The 18,944-nt window shown below is 43.8% G+C and overlaps 1 protein-coding gene across 6 annotated transcripts in view; it reads right to left on the bottom strand.

Moving 5' to 3' along the window:
* Window positions 1–18,944, bottom strand: part of lef1 (lymphoid enhancer-binding factor 1) — a 47,835-nt gene that overhangs the window by 7,751 nt on the left and 21,140 nt on the right. Inside the window, exons 4-10 of one of the 6 annotated variants that reach the window (XM_033624192.2) lie at window positions 13,407–13,539; window positions 8,536–8,626; window positions 6,328–6,447; window positions 5,421–5,583; window positions 4,506–4,613; window positions 2,643–2,691; window positions 1,949–1,990 (exon numbers count right to left, since the gene is read on the bottom strand). In XM_033624192.2, the coding sequence (XP_033480083.1) occupies window positions 1,956–1,990; window positions 2,643–2,691; window positions 4,506–4,613; window positions 5,421–5,583; window positions 6,328–6,447; window positions 8,536–8,626; window positions 13,407–13,539 (699 nt within the window). In that variant the 3' untranslated portion in view covers window positions 1,949–1,955. The remainder of the gene's footprint in view (window positions 1–1,948; window positions 1,991–2,642; window positions 2,692–4,505; window positions 4,614–5,420; window positions 5,584–6,327; window positions 6,448–8,535; window positions 8,627–13,406; window positions 13,540–18,944) is intronic. The other 5 variants (XM_078166238.1, XM_078166239.1, XM_033624187.2 and 2 more) reach the window with 5 other exon arrangements.

The raw sequence follows: 18,944 nt of genomic DNA, 5'->3' as shown, positions 1-18,944 counted from the left end.
GGTTAAAACTGCACGTTTCCAGTCGGTGGAAGAAAAAAGGGGGCTGGGGCTTGGAGTGTCGAGGGGAAGAGACGGAAACCCTAATTTCACATTGTCAGAGTAATGACTTCTCAGAGTGCTGTTCCACTGTGGTGAGAGCCAGCTGTGTGGCGGGCCCAGTGTTTGACATGCTAAAGATAACAAAGAGAACCAACGTCAAGCCATAAAATACTGCTCGACTACTCAACTCCTGGTTTGCCTCACAGGCAGAAAAACTCAGCAGTAGCCATAAAATATGTTAATATGAAAACGTATTAAGTCAATTTTCCCATCATAAAAATCCACCAAGAGTTTAGCATTTCACTTTGTTATGCTGAATATTCTTTGTTATGGATGCACAGGAGCTATAAATAAAATCCAATGGAGCAAAAGTCCACTGTGTTTGCACCATCACACGAAGAGGTGTTCAAGTTGTGTCTTTAAAATTAACTCATTAACAAATGTCCTTTCAGATTTCTCATACGTAGAGACACAGACGGGGTAGAGGCTAGGGCAGATGAAAAGAAACAGACAAACGAGTTCATTTAAAGATGTTTTTTTGGCGTCTACACCAAGCTAACCTCAATCCAGCTCTTTGGGATCTGCATAAATTGAGGGCTTGGGGAGTTGTGGCAGTATCCTTGGTATTATGCATATTAGTTTAAGGCTGTCACTGAGAATCAGCAAGGGTGTCCATCCCGCTGCGGCTAGGCGCTGCTAATTATTGGATCAGAGATAAAGTGCTTTTTAGCGCTCGCTCTCTCTGCGCTTTGAAAACCGTCTGTGGTGAAAAAAAAGAAGAAAAAAAAAAAGAAAAGAAAAGCAGCCCAATTTTGGGTTCAGAGAGAGCCACCGGGTCAGGAATCGATCAAGTGGAAAACCTTTGTCTGGTCGGGGTGATTTCGACGTAAGACCAGATTTGCCACATCTGCCCGGCTTTTACTGCTGCCGAAAGGGAGCGGAAAAACAGGATGCTACCAGACTTGCAAGGGGGGAAAGGAAGGGAAGGAGAGAGATGGAAAGCAGAGAGTGAAGAAGACTGAAAATAGAGTTGCCTTTGTCACATATTGAGAACGTTAATCCTTCTTTCGACAAAAAAAAAAAAAAAAAAAAAAAAAAAAAAAGGATAGGTGACAGTTCAGTGAGGGTTTGACATGTCATCTGAATCAATATATCTCAGCATATCATTCACATGTAAAAAAAAAACACTATGGAGTGTCTTTGTCATGAAGGCATTATAGACACCCCGAAACCCCAGATACCATGAAATCTTATTAAGGTATAGCATCTCATTAAGTTCCTGCCAAACAGGCTGCTGAATCCTGTTCTGCTTCACAAAGATGCAGAGAGAGACAACACATGTAGTCCATATGGGGCTGAGCTGACGTCTTAGCTTCCACCAGCAGTAAAAAAAAAAAAAAAGTTCTGGGCTAGTAAAACTGTTTTCAGATGTATTATTTAGTTCATGTTTAGAAAACACTGAGTGCATGAGCTGTCTGATTTATTAACCAATATTTTTCAGAACCTTTTTTATTTGGATGTTTCCGAACGTACGAAATAAGCCACAAACTGCTGACACAACATCTGACCTTTAGTCCAACCAGTGCTTGACACAAAAACACTGGATTGACCGATTCAACACACACACACACACACACACGCACACATGCATGTTTGCATACACACAAACACAGAGAAAATCCAATGGCTATTGTGCTGAGGCCATTGAGCAAACTCCATACACACAAAGCACAATCCCTCTTCAGGCCTTAACACCACTGACACAATGACTATGGCGAGGTTAGGGTGGACCCTTTTCAGGATTAGTCTGTGAGTACATACTCGCAAGTCAGTGTTTAGCAGTTTAAAAAAAAAGACTTGACATATATTGAACTGATCAGACAGTGAGGGGATAGAGGGTTTGTCTTACCATATTCTCAGATGTACGCCGTTTTCATTCTCTGGCCTGTACCTGCAGAAAATTGCATCCTTTTTTAAAATTTTAAGGTATCTTGGACAGCATAGATCTTTACTGTCCATCTGGCCTACACAGTGTACAGACTAAAAAAAAAAAAAAAAAACACTGACATTTTTACTTAAGATGTAATTCTCAATGGATTACAGTTGCAGTTCTGAGAGGAGGCTCATAAGCGCAGCTAAAAAAGGTCAGCAGAAAGACACACTGTAGTGCAGCAGGCAAACAAATAGTGCAAAGCCCAGAGTCGGTAAGTAGTCGTATAGAATGGACAGACTAATCCCAAAGTAGGTGTAAGTTGTGGAGACGGGGATGAGAGAGAGGCAAGGGACAAATGAATGGCTGGATGTACACAGAGAAAGCCTACAAGACAGTGAGTAAAGGCCTGCTGCCTGCACAGAATCGAGCCAGTCTACTAAAGCCAGAATGACGATAGTAGGCAATGTTAGTTTGGTTGGAGCCTACCTCCACTTGTCACTTTTATAGGCATTTGTTTTTTTTAACAGCTTTAGAAAGTGTGTGTTAGGAAAAAAGCAGCAGCAGCATACTGTAAAAGATGATGTGTAGTCTATGGAAAGATGGTGTAACTCACGACTTCAAAATGCAACAGACACAAAGAAAAAAAAAAACTGGAAGGACTGTTGCTTACCTGGGGCTGATTCCTGCATCTTCTCCCTCTTCCGCTTCTTCTTCTTTCCCTAAAAAATATACAGAGGAACACATAAAGTGTGGCTCCAGCACTCACGCTCACTAGACCACTCTGATATCCTGCTGCTGACTGCCATGTTCACTCATCCCCTGCTGGGCATCCAACCAGCATCCCCTGGACTCCAAACTCCACCGCAAACTGCCACGCTGAGAGGGATGGACCATGCGAGAGCGTGAGCTGATGTTAAGTGTGCCCAACCTGCTTTTTTCAGCTGGTTGCAAATGACTCGCTTTCTATCATTTTTAGGGCCTTTTTTGAGTCGCGTCCATCCTAAGTGACTAGAGGCAGCCTGTCCTGCTGTTGTGACCAGTCTGTGTCACATTTCCACTGCCTTTGAAGTCCCTCTAATGACAAATATTAACATGAAGTGCAATTAAAAATGCTCACTGTAATTAGGCTAGTCTAGCTCAATGACTGTGAAGAGCGCCACTCTCTTTCCAGCAAGGTGGTGGGAGTGTGTAAGGATTTATAGCTTATGCTAAATCCCCAGGGGGGAGACTATAGGTATAGATAGCAGCGTAGAGTCGTTCTAGTCAAATATGAGCAGCACTTTGGTTTCCTGCTGCAAAGTCTGCTAATCCACTTATTCATGAGCTAATCTGCCTTCTACTGCTGCGGCAGACAGGGAAGAAGACAGACTAAGTGAGAGTGGGTGAGAGAAAGGATGAGAGAGGGGGTACACAGCAAAACTATGAATGCCACACGCTCTCCATGCCAGTGCGTTACCTATTTTGGGTGTTTCCAGGCATGATGTGCTGCCTGTGTGCAGCTGAAGATTCTGTTTGTGGGAGGGGTCGCAGAATAGCGCTCCCAGGGATACAAAATTTACTTGTAAGAAATGTTTTCCGTTAAACATATCGTTTCCCTTTATCTCTTTGGTATGCCAAGTAGAAAGCCATTCCTCTACTTTTTTTTTCCCCCTACCCGTCAAATGTGTTTGTACTAACAAAGCTGGAAATTAAATGGGAACTGGGCTGACTGTCACTAGCTGATGTTGTGTATCTTTAACTGTGCTGTGCTTCACTGGGAGCAGAGCTGCGAAACTGTCTCCCCCTCAGCGAGGCATTTTGGCAGTGGAGCAGTGGAGGCAGAAGGAGGAGGGGGATGCTGTCGGTGTCCGAGGGGAGGCAGATAAACACCACAAAGCACTTTGGTGGTGGAGTGAATGTGAGTGCCGGAGCCACACTTTTAATAAAGGCTGGTGCTCTCACTCTCACAAATTCATACACGCCACATACTCGAGAGACACATTTGACAACTTGCAAGCAAATACACAAAAACACATATGCACGCATGCACGCTGTTGATAAACACCCAAAAACAGACTGCATCTTAAATCCAGCTGAACCTCCCACATTTACAAACAAAATGGGCAGCTAGAGGAGCAAAGGTTGCTGCTGCTGAATGCTGTATGCACGATCCAGCCTCCTCAACTCAGTCTAACAGGTGCTTTTTACATCTGCAGCTCCATGTTGATATGGAACATCAAAGACTAGCATAACCATTACCAGGCAGTTTTCACTCACTGTGGCAATAATAATGTCCATGATACTACAATCCATTTTACTGCGGATGGTAATATAATCACAGTGTTATGAATTACACATTAGGCTGAAACAAAGGGTCCACAAATGGACCCCATTAGCATGGAGCCGACTAGTGTGAATTAGTATGTGTGCCATTTAAAGAACAAGTCATGCAACGCTGACATAAACAAACAACATAAATCAACATACACACACACGCACGCACGCACGCACGCACGCACGCGCACCTCTGCCAATCTGTTCTGTTGATACTTACATAATTGTCTCGAGCAGACCAGCCTGGGTAGAGCTGCATGTGGAGCTGCCGTTCCTTGCGGGCTAACTCATAATACTTAGCTTGCTCTTCCCGAGATAAAGCATGCCACTGTTTCAGTACAAAAGGAGATTAGGGGGGGAAAAATAGCATACAGTCAATTACTGGCATGCACTTGCATGTTCCCTGCATAGAGAAGTGTGCTGGTGTTTTGGTAAAAAGGAAAAAAAAAATCTTTTCAACTTCCAAACGTTTGGTGTTGGAAAAAAAGGGGGGATAAAAGAGGGAGAGAGAAGAAGGGGGACACATGATGAAGAGATTAACATGCACAAGAATCAGAGGGAGGGAGAGAAGAGAAGGGAAAAAAAACTTTGATTTCATATCAAAACACTGGTTCCAATTTAGCAGCGCTTTTTATTCAAACTATGTCAGCGAGCAATTACCCTATGCAGGCCACAAACTAGGCTTTGCTGTGGCTGGCTGCCTCAACCGCTAGGCCTATTCGTTAAGGCTTTTAACATGGCTCTGTGGTTCCACTCTTTTCCCAATCCTCAAAAGGAACAAATTTTGTCATTTCCAACCGTGCCATTATCCAGGCATATTTTATTAAAGCCAATTTGATTAAATGTCAGTTAGATAGGCAGTCTGTATCTATGCTGCTGAGAGCGAAGTAATTGGCTGGGGCAATCATTATGACAATAATCACAACTAGTTCATAAAAGACTGTATGTTAATAGAGAGAGGAATCTCTATACTTTTTATAACTAATTGGGCCTGGGAAGTCGGTCCATGCGGACTCTTTAGAGCCGCAGCTTGAGCTGTGAACTCCTGGCGATTTAACTCAGTCACCAAAGATAAATTACAGTGACACAGAGAATGGAGATCAGTGCATCGGGGTACACGGACTGTTTGACCTACCCTTCGTCCCAGGATCTGATTGATGGCAGCGCTCTCCTTCAGCGTGCACTCGGCGACCACATTTGCACGCATTTCTTTCATGTAGAGCATGAAGGCGTTTAGCGGCTTCTTGATGTGCGGTCTTTTGGGCTCCTGCTCCTTTCTCTGTTCGTGCTGGGGTTTCCTGTAAAGACAATAACAACAACACCACGGGTGGAGGTAAAGACGAGGGGGAAATGAAACAGCAAAAGAAAAGGGGGAATTGTGGTGCCGCAATGGCGACAAAAGCAGCAAGGGTCTGGTTGCTGTCAGCGTATGGTGAGGCAGCGTGAGAGGGGTTGCCACGCCATGGGCCCCTGCCTCTTTAATCATGTGCAGTTGCTCAGTCGCAGCCCTTCATGCAGAGAGATTACTTCACCAGTAATGGCAACCAAACCTTCTCGTCCACAGCACATTGGCAATCACTTAAAACCAAATGCTCACACTCGCATACTCAAAGACACTCTGCTCCCACTCCTGACTTACTTTCTAACAACCTTTTTGATAAAGTACAGTCTTGGTGCTGGGATGGCCATGAATAATGGAAATATCAGTGATAACCACTTCAGGGCGCTCACAGCACTTCCCACTGCACACACTGGGGATGCGAATTCAGTTCATCCGAGCACTAATCTAGGACCTGTATCTGTTGCTGGCTAAGTGTGTTGTGATCCCTGAGGCCAAATGAAGCATAGGCCTGTTATCAGTAGAGCACGGGCCCTCGCTGCTTATCTGCTCACATCAAGGGAATGAGAACAAGGCTCTGACAGTGGGTTTGTTCAGCAATGGACTACTGTGGTGGTGGAGTGCACAAATACCTGGAAGTATGTCGTCTCAGAAAACTCTGGGAGAGTGTTTCATGGAGGTATTTTGTGTTTGCAGGACTCACATGTGCATGATGTCTGTTTCATGCGGAGGCTCGTGTTTGACCTGTGGGTTGACGATGGCCGGGTGGGGGATCCCTGTGGCGTGGGGACCTGGGGGTCCGGGCACCATGTGGTGTGAGAACCTGCAATAACAGCAGACAGCAGGCTTTGATTAATTAAGGATGAAGAAGGACAGTGGCATGGAAAAGGTCCCCTGAATGTCAGGTGATAGTGGGTGTAAACCATCCACACAAGTTTATTTGCTTGATGTTAGAGGTTAAATACTAAATATTAAAAAAGACACCTCTTTCCTGGAGTATTAGAGGGCCACAAGGAGATACTGCTTCATATTAAAGAAGTATTAGACTGCTGGACAGATGGTCTTTTCATATATCTGGGCTGTCTGTGCAGTAGAAAGATGCAAATACTTTTGAAATTTTGAAATACCAAAGAAATCAGACGAATGGGCCTGTGGCATTTGCTTTTCCTCAAGAGGTAGAAAACCTACAACTACCAGAATGCACTGCGCCGCACCAGACTGATAAATGCTTCCACTTGTGGGTGACGTAATGTGAGCATGGCTGTTTTGACACAGAAAAAAACACGGCAGCTGGTAGGAAACAAACAATCTCGAATTACAGTGAAACAGTGCGCTAAAATATGCTTCTGAAAACATTTTTGGTTCATATTTGATCAGCACTTCTAAGTTTTACCATTTGAGTTTGATCTGTGATTGAGAGAGAAAGAGACAGACAGCTTCTTTACTTTTGGTCCGGACTGACAAAAATGCGGAAGCACAATCTGTAGTTCGAGCAACAGCCCTAGAGCCAGCGAAAAGCTGCTGAATGACCATTTCATGGCATCCGTTTGATCTGAGCTGGAAGATGAGCAGGGAGATCTAGGCACTGGTAAGATGAGGGGAAATTTAACATAGCTCATTAACACATACTACCCACAGTTATGATACAAAGCTGGTTGAAAATCCGGCAAAGAATCTTTTGAAGAGATCTCAATTTATAAAAGGTTGGGTGCCACTGTTTTGCACTCTCTGCCACTGCGTATCCAAAAGTAACTACGGGAAAGTTTCCATGAGTTGTGCTTGTGTATGCCATCTCACTGCACCTCAAGAACAATAAAGATCAGGCAAAATAAAAGGAACTGACAGAGCAACGCATTGTGTAAATCTGTTTTAATTTGTTTGGGTTTCTTTCAGAAGTGCTTTGAATATCAATTTCTGCGAGGCATGAGGAAATCTTTAGATATGCTTTTCTTTTTCGGTCACCGTCGCAAACTCTTTGAGACTCTTCTTCTGAAATAATTAATAGTAGTGGGCGTCAGTGGGTTCATTGTGCCTGTCTCTCCACGCTGTGGTCATGTTTTAGTCAACTGGTTTGCTGGTTTTTAAAATTGTTCGTTATAGAAACAAAGATTCTTGTGGAGCATGAAATTTACTGATCAGCAATGTTCAGTGCTGCAAACACAATGCTTCCTCAGTCCCAGGGTACAAACTCTGACCAAGAATCCAAGATCAGCACTTGGTTCATCAGGTGGGAAATGTTCCTAAATTTGGAAAAGGTTCCTAAATCCAAAAATGGGCCAATATACTGCAGGTATTCAGATTCATGCAGGAGGGAAGCAGAAAGAGACTGTCTGAGCTTCAACTGTCGCCTGATCCTACACCTTACATCTGGCTTCACTCAGTGTATGCCTAAAGCCCCGTCTTTACAAACATCACGCTGACAAGAGAAAGAGATACTAGAGGAAGAAGAAAGAGGGTAAGAGATGTTGAGAACAGGGGGAAAAGTACAGGAATGCCAGTGACAAGGATGCAGTCAAGAAAAGGAAGAAAGAAAAGCAGTGTAAAAGACACTGAAAAAAAAAAAAGTAATTTGCAAACATAAAGTGACGCCCAGAGAGAGAAGTGCTTCCAGGAACCTTTGATGGGGGTTAAGCAGCCATATGGTTATGCAGGGGCATGCATGCGGTGATGTGTTTGACATGTGCTGGGCACACAGAGGAGCGGTGTGGCTGAAGCCGCAGCAGTAACAGCAGGAACAGCCAGCGGCAGACCTCCCTGTGTAGGCTGCTGCTGCAGGCCAGCATTCCTCCATTCAGCACACAAAGCGAGCACAATGTCAGTGTGCATCTGATGTGAAGAGACAGGATAGTAATTGCTCCTTGTTTACATGAAATCAACTGGGCATGCTCTTGCTTTTGTCTGTCTGACTCACCATCCCAGCGGTGGCGTGATCTGTCCGACTCCTCCAGGAGACAGGGAGTAGAAGTTGGGCATGTCTGGTCCAGAGTGATGCCTCGGCATTCCTAGACACACAACAATGGTACGCAACTGTTACAAAGTATTTGGGTTAAATTTTCCACTTATAAATCTGCATCCAGTGGATCAAAGTACCGATCGAAATGTGCCCATAGCGATGAGAATCAAAGGCTGGCAAGCACCAAAAGTTAGAAGGTGTCCAAACTACAGCAACACTTGTAGTACACAGAGTTTATTGTGAGACCAACGCATTTCAGTCTTAAGAAAAACAGATTGCAAAGAACATTTAAAAAGGATACACAAGACAGAAATAAAATTGAAATAACCATACCGTACCTCATCACATTCGATTATTTTCTTCTATTATTTGAAACTTCCACACAGACAAACAACCAACTGCCTCATATGAATCACTTGGGTTATAAACAAAAAACTCCAAACACTAAAACTAAAATTCCTCCAAAATGGAAGCATTAAAGGAGCAGTGAGTAGGATTTAGTGGTGTCTAGTAATAAGGATTGCAGATTGGAACCAGCTAAAACTTCTCATGTGCCAAACATGAACTCCTGGTTAGAATTCCAACAGTGTTCATTGTTCAGGAGGTTTTTAACGGGCGCCAAATTATCCGCAGAGGTCACTTCCTCTCCAAAACAACCAGACAAGGTGATTTAAATGGGTAAAAACACTGAATGAAGCAGTTTCACTTTCAAAATCAGTGTTTTTCTTGACGCTGTTGGCTTGTTGCAGGGGTGCTGCTAACGAAGGTGTCGAACGCAAATGGTCCCATCTAGAGCCAGTGTTTGGTTTGTCTCTTCTGGGCTACCATAGAAACATGCCGGTGCAACATGGCAGTCTCCGTGGATGAGGACCTGCTCTGTATGTAGATATATACGGCTCATTGTAAGGTAACAAACACAATGATTCTTATTTTCAGGTGATTTTACACTCAGGACTTATCATATTATATTCCATTTCCACCAATATATCTCCCTAAATGCTACACAATGGATCTACGGTTCCTGAGAACAATAATTTCAAGTATTACAAGTTTTTATATGTTCACTCCTCCTCCATGCCTGCCTAAATCATGCTACCCTGTGAGGCAACTAGATTCAAAAGATCACAAAATCATGCGTGAATTCAGCTCTGATTTGCTACACAGCCTGCCCCAACATGCTCCCATGGTAGAAACATGATTGCCAAATCTGTACTGGTGGACACATTTCTGTCTCTACAAACACTACAAAGCACTTTACCAAAAGTTAGCATCAAACGATTTGTCAGGTTTTGTTAACATGTTCTTTGATCAGACATTTTCTGCTTAAAGTCATAACTTCACCAATAGTACACCATCATATCATGGGCATTAGGTACGATTTATTCCATTAAAATCTATTACTCCTTTCCCATCCTGCTCCACTACAAGCCAAGGACGGTGCATGTGTCGAGACTTGCACACACTTCCTGACCTCACATTATCAACCAGCAAAAAAAGGATAATATTTTCCCTGCTTAGCTCGAGCCCTTCCAGTGTGTTGCAGTGTCTTTAAGCTGGTTAATTGAGGCTTCTTCTTTGTGGCAGAGGCTGCAGCTTTCCCTGTAGACACAGGATTGACTTGGACTAACTGCCGGTGGATCTTCAGGACTAAGCTCCTCCATCTCCAGCTCGCCTGCTCCTACTGGGTTTCAAGGTCGAGGGGTCCCTTTTTGTTGGGAAGACTTAACTAAGAATGGGGCTGTAAGTTGACTTAAAATTTTTACAAAACCTGTCTCACAACAACAACTCATGTCTTCTTGTCTGACACCTATTTGTTTTTTATTTTGGAGCAAAGCAAGTCTGTAGATATCAGGAAATACAGTTCATACACATACAAGTGCAATGTGCCGACACAAGTGCTCAAACACACACACACACACAGACACACAAAGAAAAGAGGGCAAATGCCTCCAGATTAGCACCATCTTCTAATCCCTGCTGGAGCCAGCCTTTTCTCCCTGCCTCTATCTTTTCTCTTCTTCTTTCTCTCTCCAGGCTGTGGTCTGAAGGGGCCTCCCTCCTCGGAGAGGGAGGGCGAGCGGGGGGCTTATATCTCCAAAGCCAATGTTGCAACGCTGGATTCATAGCACGCATAGCACTACCCCCTGCCAACTAATCCATCACCTAACACTCCTGAGGGCCCTCCCGAGGGCAGAAGGAAAGGAGGCAAGGGGGTGAGGCAGTGAGGGAGGCGGAGAGAGCCCCAGCGTGTTAACCTTGTCGCTCACACCCCTAAGGTTCCTAATTACTCACTCCCCTATTCACACGTTCCCGTTGACGCCCAACAAAGTTTCGCATTTCCTCTCAAAACAAGCGACACCAGCGTGCTCCTCATTGTAAACTGGAAATAATCTATATTTAAATTCGTTTTCCTGTGTTATATTTCAAGTTTTTTTAAACAGTATACATGTGAGGTTCCAATGTAAAATATTCAAAGCCCCCCCTCCGCTCGACCTTCCATCCTGCATTGCGGCCCTGTGCATATTAGAGCTCATAATGAGAAAATCCATGATTGTTTTTCATAATTAACGAGCAGATCAAAGTCTGAGCCCACTAAGGAAGGCAGAGCAGCAAATGGTCGATATGAGGGAGCGAGAAAGGGAGAGGGACAGCAAGAAAGAGAATAAGAGAGATTTTAAGCATCTTCAGCTTAACTTTGCTGGTATACACACATGAATATGCCTAGGGAAATCATTTGCAGCTAATTCTGCAACTGGATCGCTTGGACATGGATTTCTGTTGAGCTTCGAGTGCAAAGATCAAATATAGTTAAAAAAAAAAAAAAAAAAGACCTCCGGGGGTCTTCTCTGTTCTTCAGTGTTTGTCAGAGACTCAGTGGATCTCTATGGACTGGCAAGACCAACACAAGGAGTAAAATGGAGAGCATTACTCCATAAATTGTTCTACATCACAACAAATTTCTGAAATGTAACGCATGCATGTGCACACAGTGTATTTACTGCTTGGTTCCATGTCAACACAATTCTTTGCTGCTTCCTTTAGAAAAATATCCAACAAAAATGTGTCTGATGCATGATTCCTCTGACATATGTGGAGCACAGTTTCTTTATATGTCTCACTCCCTTCATCTCACTATGCTGTGTACTCTTGTGCTCAGTTCTACATTGTTATTTATAGCCGGTCCCTCAGAACCTCCCAGCCTCATCATCATCTTCATCATCGCCTACATCCTGTCTGATCCCTCTCCTCCTTTTCAACTGGCAGCCGCAGGAGAAGAAAGCCAGGAGAAGAGAAAAGGTAAGGGACAAAACTATGGCGGGGCCCACGTCTTTTTTTTTTTTTTCGCATTTGTGAGAAGCTGCCAAAGTCTCCAGCTGCGCGGGGCTGAGGAGCTCGTCCAAACTGCTGAGGAGCTCCTCTGCAGCTGTCAGAGCTGTAGCTTGATGTCGTTACTGAGAGGCAGAGGGTGCAGAGGGAGAAGGGCAGCGGAGCTCAGCACGCCGTCCCACAGGCTGCTTCAAATGAGTTCATGCTTAGAGCTGATGGAGAGGATGACTTTGCTGTGACACATTTTGGTTTGTGTCTCTATTGATCCCTGACAGTGTTGGCACAAAGCAATGGGGAAAAAAGACTCAGGTAGTGCTTCAGTTTAATTCAGACTGAGTGCACTGTTCAGCATTATTGAAATATTTGGGATAAAATGACTCTTTATTACTGAATCTGCACAGCAAAGACAACGGCTTTAGCAACTGTGTTTAAGCCTGTGTCTCTGAGGATGATGTGGAAGACTTCTGAAAACCAGTTCAAATAAAATTTAACAGTGCATACTGACAAAATTTGATTCTGAAAATGTCTCCATTAGAGCCCTGCCAGGTAGCAATATGCAGTCCAGCCCATTACTACTTTTATGGCAACAAACAGGGTCTCTTTCTCTTTTATTGACTTTTATCAATTAAATCATGTTGTTACTGTTTTAATCACCGACTCTAAATATCAATTGGAAGTTGTAAAAGCTATATGAGCACAAAAAAAGGAGTTATTAGTGAGGATCATACCGCCACAGATACTAATCTTATTAAGCCGATCAGGTATTGTCCTTTATGTGACCTATTACATCAAATACAGATTCTTCTTCTATGTTATCATAAAATTCAGTGTTACTACTATCAGTTAGCAGCCTGGCATGACTTAATGAATAAAAGCATGTTTTATTCGGACTGTAGTCCCAGGCCTCACGTCAACATGGATAAAAACGATCACAATGAGTTCCGCACAGTGAGTTAAACAGACACTGCATTTGGGGAGAAGACAGCGCTGGTATCAGCTAGTGTTGTCACGATACTGGAATTTCTAACTTCTATACAATGCCATGATAAATATCAATATTTTAAACAATTCTTAATACCATGGGGTAAAATGACACTGAGGCTACACAAGATAACATTTTAATTAAAAGATTAATACAACAAGTGGAAGAAGAAAGACTGTACCAAACATTAACATTAAGAAAGAGTACTGGTGTATCAATACTGATGGAAATAAGTATTAAAAAAATGTTTAAATATCATGAATCAATATGTATCCATTAGTTAATATTTTCTAATAACCCTAGTATTGGCATGAGTCTTTGGGGAGAAAAAGTAGTTCAAATTAGAAACGGAAAGAAAGGAGTTTTTGTCTATTTCAAAAATATTGCCACTACTTTGAATTTGTGAAGCAAAACAAGGACAAGAACATTGAGAATATTTGGTAACGTGAATCATTCACAAAGTTCTATTAACCTGCAGCTACACGGTTGGTGTGTTCAGGTCTGCTTGCTTGGTCTTTACCTTGTTTGTTGTTGACGTCCTGGGGGTGAAGACCAGAATGGGATCCTGGGGCGAAGTGCTCGTCACTGTACGTGATCAGTGGGGTGAGTGGGTGGACTGCATGGGACGGCTGCACCACGGGGACTTTGTTGGACTGTGGAGAAAAAAAAACAGGAAGATTTAAAAACAATATAAAAGAGGGCTGACATTATACATGAGCTTCAGGTGCATTACTCCATGTGCAGTATGGTCCTGTTCCCTGCCACATGATCCGGAGGACGTGTACGGCACATGTAGTGCAGGTGGTCTGCCTCCTTGTCGATGTAGCTGAAGCTTAATGATATGGCCATGAATTAAAGTAACTAAAGAACATTTCCTCCAATTCCTTCTCTTTTAGCAGCTTGAGCCCAGCACCTCAAAACTTTGTTTAGCCTAGGTCAGCAGGACCGAAAAACCTATTCCCTGAAGGAAGGGGGAAAAACAAGTCAAAAAGAGGTGCATGAGCATGTTTGAGACAGCAAAAGAGAGAAACAGAGCTGGAGCGAATAGGAGCGAGTGAGCGATAGAGCAAAGAGAGGGGAGAGAAAAGAGAGATTCGCAGGGTAGAGTTAGAGCAGAGGTCTTAGGCGGGAGATCAAAGGCAGTCATTAGCTGGTGAATAAGGGGAGTTCATTACAGAGCAAGAGCCGGGGGAAGGAGAGATGAGGGATGGAGGAGGAGGAGAAGGGGGTTGGCTATGGAGAGAGAGAGAGCGCTAGTGAGACAGATGTCTGCAGCGGTACTTAATGCAGGGGTAATCACGTCAACAGTGGCCTGACCACAGGCCCCCCCATCCCCGGCTGACTCACAGAGACCTGCCTCCTGACAACTAAAATAGACCGAGCCAGGCCCAAAAATCCCCGGCCCCAACCCCCAGCCAATAGCGCTTACATGCTTCAGCAGCAATGAACACATGGCAATGCTTAGGCATGCTAAATCTACTATTCACAATCTGAGCCCAGAGCAGAGTTGGAGTCAAAATATCACCTCCACAGGATATATGGCTAATCGGAGAGACGTCAGTTCAGTGTTGGGTGAGACACGTCTTCCACCAAAACAGCACGCACAAGCTTCGAATCAAAGGGTTTCATGAAATTGTAATCAGATGCTCTCACAGGAAGAGTCACCTGATTAATAATGTTGTTGGAGATACTCATCTAAATTTAGTATGAGCATAAATTTCTGAGGACACGATATAACTGAGGGACCGTCCTTTATTAGAGCTCACTTTGTTGTCCTAGTGAGGTGTCTGCCAAGGTGACATTCCTGCAGTGCTAAGTGGTGATTGGTGCACACGCGCACGCGCACACACACACACACACACACAAAACTCCTTAGACATAGGAGTGGCTGGAATGTCTGCGTTTCCCCCGAACCTCTCGCAGACTGGCACCGGACTCAACTTAAGACCCCCCTCTCCCTCTCCCCACCTTCTGGGAACGTCCAAAGCGGGAACACAAGGGGCAGTATGTGTGCTGTATGGGTGTTCCTCAGCCACATGATGCATCATCTGCATCAGACTCCTTATCGGGAATGGAATCTCATCTCCCAGGGCCAATTTCGATCCAGGTCCTTTCTTGATTACGCCATCATCTACCAAAGTCCACATTGACGCATTTGAGATGGCAACACACTGCCCACAAACACGTCAAATCCTGCCTGGATGCTAATTCAGCCCTGATGTGGAGGCTTTTCACATTAGCCCAGGTGAGTGCTGTTCTTTGACCCCGGTGAACAAGAGTCAAAGGTGACAGGATAATCCGCGAGAGTGGGAGTGTCAGACCTCATCCTACAGAGGAAAGGTCTTATTAGTAAGGGCTGCTAACCCTAAAGCAGGGCTAACCAGGACCATGGTGGCTGGGACATGCCTACACCAGAGGCTAAATGATAGCATTCTCGCCCATATTATTTTACGCCTCTCCTCTCCCATTTGTTATCCTGTGGGAATGAGATAAGAACCTGAGGGATTATCATTTTAGCTGGAAGTCTTCTCCAACTTGTAGCACAGAGAAAAGACAGAAAAAGTGAGCGGAAACCAAAAAGTTAGTCGCTCATACTTGGTCACACACATAAACTACGATAGTGAAAGAAAAAAAAAAAAAAATCAGAAAAAGGTGATTGACTCCTGAGCACCCGGGAAAGCTAGAGGTTTCCACCATAGAGAAGAAGTCCTCTTTTGTGCTTTTCCCAGTTACAGCTGTCAAATCCCATTTTTCTCAACTTCTTAATAAACTGCCTCCATTGTGGCAAAAATCCACCAGAGAAAAACCTGCAGGCCTCTGTGACCAATACACAATTTATGGCTATTTGGGTTCAAATTTACATAAACTGCATGCCATAACTTAGCATGGTTTACTCCCGGAAGAAAAGGGAGAGCAAAGAGGCTTCTTGCATCTTCACATCTCACTTTGATGGGGAAAACATTATCAAGGTTAGGTAAAAGTCTCACGTTTTGATGGTTAAGTTACGTGCCGGGAGCTGTCACAGAGATTTTAATACCTCCAGGTGGAGACTTGTTGGCCTGCTGCACCCACTTTGCAGCTCTTGGCAAGTTCACACACAGAAAGCACGACACCCTTTTACCAATTTCCTGGAGGAAGTAGTTGGAGACACTCAAGTGACCACAAGTGAGGGTCACGACACGTTGCTGCAGTCATCCCCCATCCTGATTCTGAAAGCCCTCAGCAGCAGCAGCAGCGGCAGCGGCAGCGGCAGCAGTGTTGCGACGGAGAGCGGCCATATTGGAGGTCCCTTTTATTGTATAGGAGAAATAATAGGCTTAGGATCTTTCTATTCATATTTTTCAGGGAGAGCGAAAGAGGAGAGGCGGCGAGGATTGAAAAGAAAACGTTCCATTTGGAATTTCATATCCAGGCTTGGCCGGCCCTTCTAAAGAACCCCTCAGATGTGGTTTTAAGAGAAATTCATTGTGCGGAACTGGAGCTGGCAGAAAGCCCTCCATGGAGGAGACACTCCAGTGTGTTTCAGCACGGGGAGCCAGTGACTTGGCGTGCTGTCTGAAATTGGGGGTGGGGAAGGGAAATGGGACGTTTCATTTTTGTTTCTTTTTTGTTTTTGTTTTTTTTTTTCTGAGGGAGGATTTTTCTGACGGCACGCCGGTGTCTGTGAGCTTGTATTCTGTCAGATTCCACCAGCATCCTGCCATGGTTTCTGAGCACGAGCGCGTGTGTTTGCATGTGTGTCTATGTGGTATATGCAATAACTATCCCTGCAATATTGCCTTTTTAGCAACTCTCTCCCTCTCTCCCCTCACAGCACGGCTTTTGTACTCCACTCAATTATACCACTTCTGCAGAGTGGAGTGGAAAAAAGGGAAAGCGGGAATTTTATAATAATCACTTCCCACTTCTGTAATTTATATGCAATGAGGACTCTTCGCGCCTGCAGCTACAATCAAGTGTGTAGAAACCATGTGAGGTGTTTCACAAACAGCTGGGGAGATGGCAGCTCAAGTGGTGGCTATGGATTCCCATGCTGCTAAATCTTTTCACTCAGATCCCCTTCTCACCCCAAAAACCCAACCTAACCTACTCACGGGATTTTCTGCAGTGTAGAGGAAAAGGATGCACCACAAAAAAATAAAATAAAATAAAATAAAATAAAATAAAATAAAATATATATATATATATATATATATATATATATATATATATATATATATATATATATATATATATATATATATATATATATATATATATAGCAATAATGAGGCCAAGCATATTAACAGGAGAGAAAAAAAGATGAGGCAAGAAATTGTTCTGTGATTGCAACCAGTATTAAAGAGTTTAGTGTACATTTTCAATAAAATGTTGATTGCCATCACCTGAGAGAATCACTGAAAACAACTATGAATCACTGGCAGGGAGCACACGCCCACCTCGGACTGTTTAAATACAGTCTTTGGCTACTGTTTCCACTCACAATGTGATCATAAAGGAGACAAGATTACAGATGGAAAGCCTCTGTAAATGCCGAAAGTTGAAGGATGAAACAAGGGTGTGCCCGCTACAGAAATCCTACAGAGTTACCATCAGACCAGGTGTTCACTCTCAGGTGTGTTTGTGTGCAAGCTGTCTGACCTTTTACCAACAAAAGTGAGCAAACATTCTCCCATAGTGGCTTTACAGCGCAGAAATAAAAGGGACTGTACCTCCCTCCTCCCTTCCCTCTTTACCAAAACCAGTGGAGACCAACCTGAGGAAGCTTAAATAAATAACCAATTACCATTCGCAGAGCGGGTTGAACCCCACCAGCTTCAAGTGGAGTGCTAAAAATGGAATGTTTTATTGGCAGGATGGCCCCTCGGCCAGGGGGCTTAATGTAACGAAACCCAATTAATGGAGAAGAAAGCCGGGCCGCCAGCAAGCGAAGGAGCGCCACGCGCCCGGGGTAATGAGACGAACAAGCGAAGCCAACCACAGGGACAGGAGTGGAGGAGGCTACAAATAACAGGAAAAGCCTACCCTGGAGAGACATTTACATCTGTGAAGCCCCCCTCAATCTCTCCTTCTCCCCCCCTCCTTTCATTTCAATCATAAATCCTGCATGCTTTTCAGAGTCCAAAAGTTGAGGAGAAGCGGTGACACTGTGGGCTGATGACAGTCAAATGGGAAAAACACAAATGTATAAAAGGATATCACAAACTTAAAGCAGATTGGCGTTTGGTAAATAACTTAGATAACAGACATATATGTACCACATATGCAGTAGCTAAGTTGCAGCACAAATTTATCGTGCAAGGAAACGTCACGCTGTCCTCTAAATGCCACCGTTACACCCACACAAGCCACACGTACACACGCCACATTAACCACACATGACCGACACATGCCACTGTATTAAAATGGGACATGGAAAAGGCACATAGACATGCTGTAAAATACAGTCATGGTACATGGTGACGGGATCAGAGACTGCAATAACCACGCGTTTAATGAATTTAACACATACATGCTACATATGCACACAAAGGAGCTATTAACAGCTGACTGTTTTCTTCCCCACCACCACCAAGCACAAGTGAATAGGACGAGGTGGATTACCCATCATCCTTCAGTTGGCATGAAGAGCGTGTGCTCCAAGCAAACCAATCACGCTAGCGCTCATGCTGACATTCTGAACGTGCAAAGGAGATAATTTGTGTGAAATATGCCTGCCCCAGATGAAAAGACTTTATCCGCTTCTTAAAGTGTTCAACTCTTAATTTCTATATGTCGCGGAGCTATAAAAAAAACTGAGGGAAGAGCAACAGAACATTAGAAATGATACAGTTGCTATTTTTCTTCTGTGTTAAGCCACAGTGAGTTAAGTAGAAACAGTGAAGTACTGTGATAACAGCCGGCCTGTTTTTAAAGAGTTCAGGCTTTAGAAAGGTCACGCAAGAGGTCACGGAGGTTTGAATTAGAAGCTGCAGTATGTGGTTGGGCAAGAGTTCAGTATCACTGTGTTAAATCATGCCACAGATACAGTGTTGTTTTACAAAATAACTTACTGTAG

Source organism: Epinephelus lanceolatus, chromosome 3 (genome assembly GCF_041903045.1).
Source record: "Epinephelus lanceolatus isolate andai-2023 chromosome 3, ASM4190304v1, whole genome shotgun sequence".
Classification (NCBI taxonomy): Eukaryota; Metazoa; Chordata; class Actinopteri; order Perciformes; family Serranidae; genus Epinephelus; species Epinephelus lanceolatus.
This window is presented reverse-complemented; position numbering and strand designations above follow the sequence as displayed.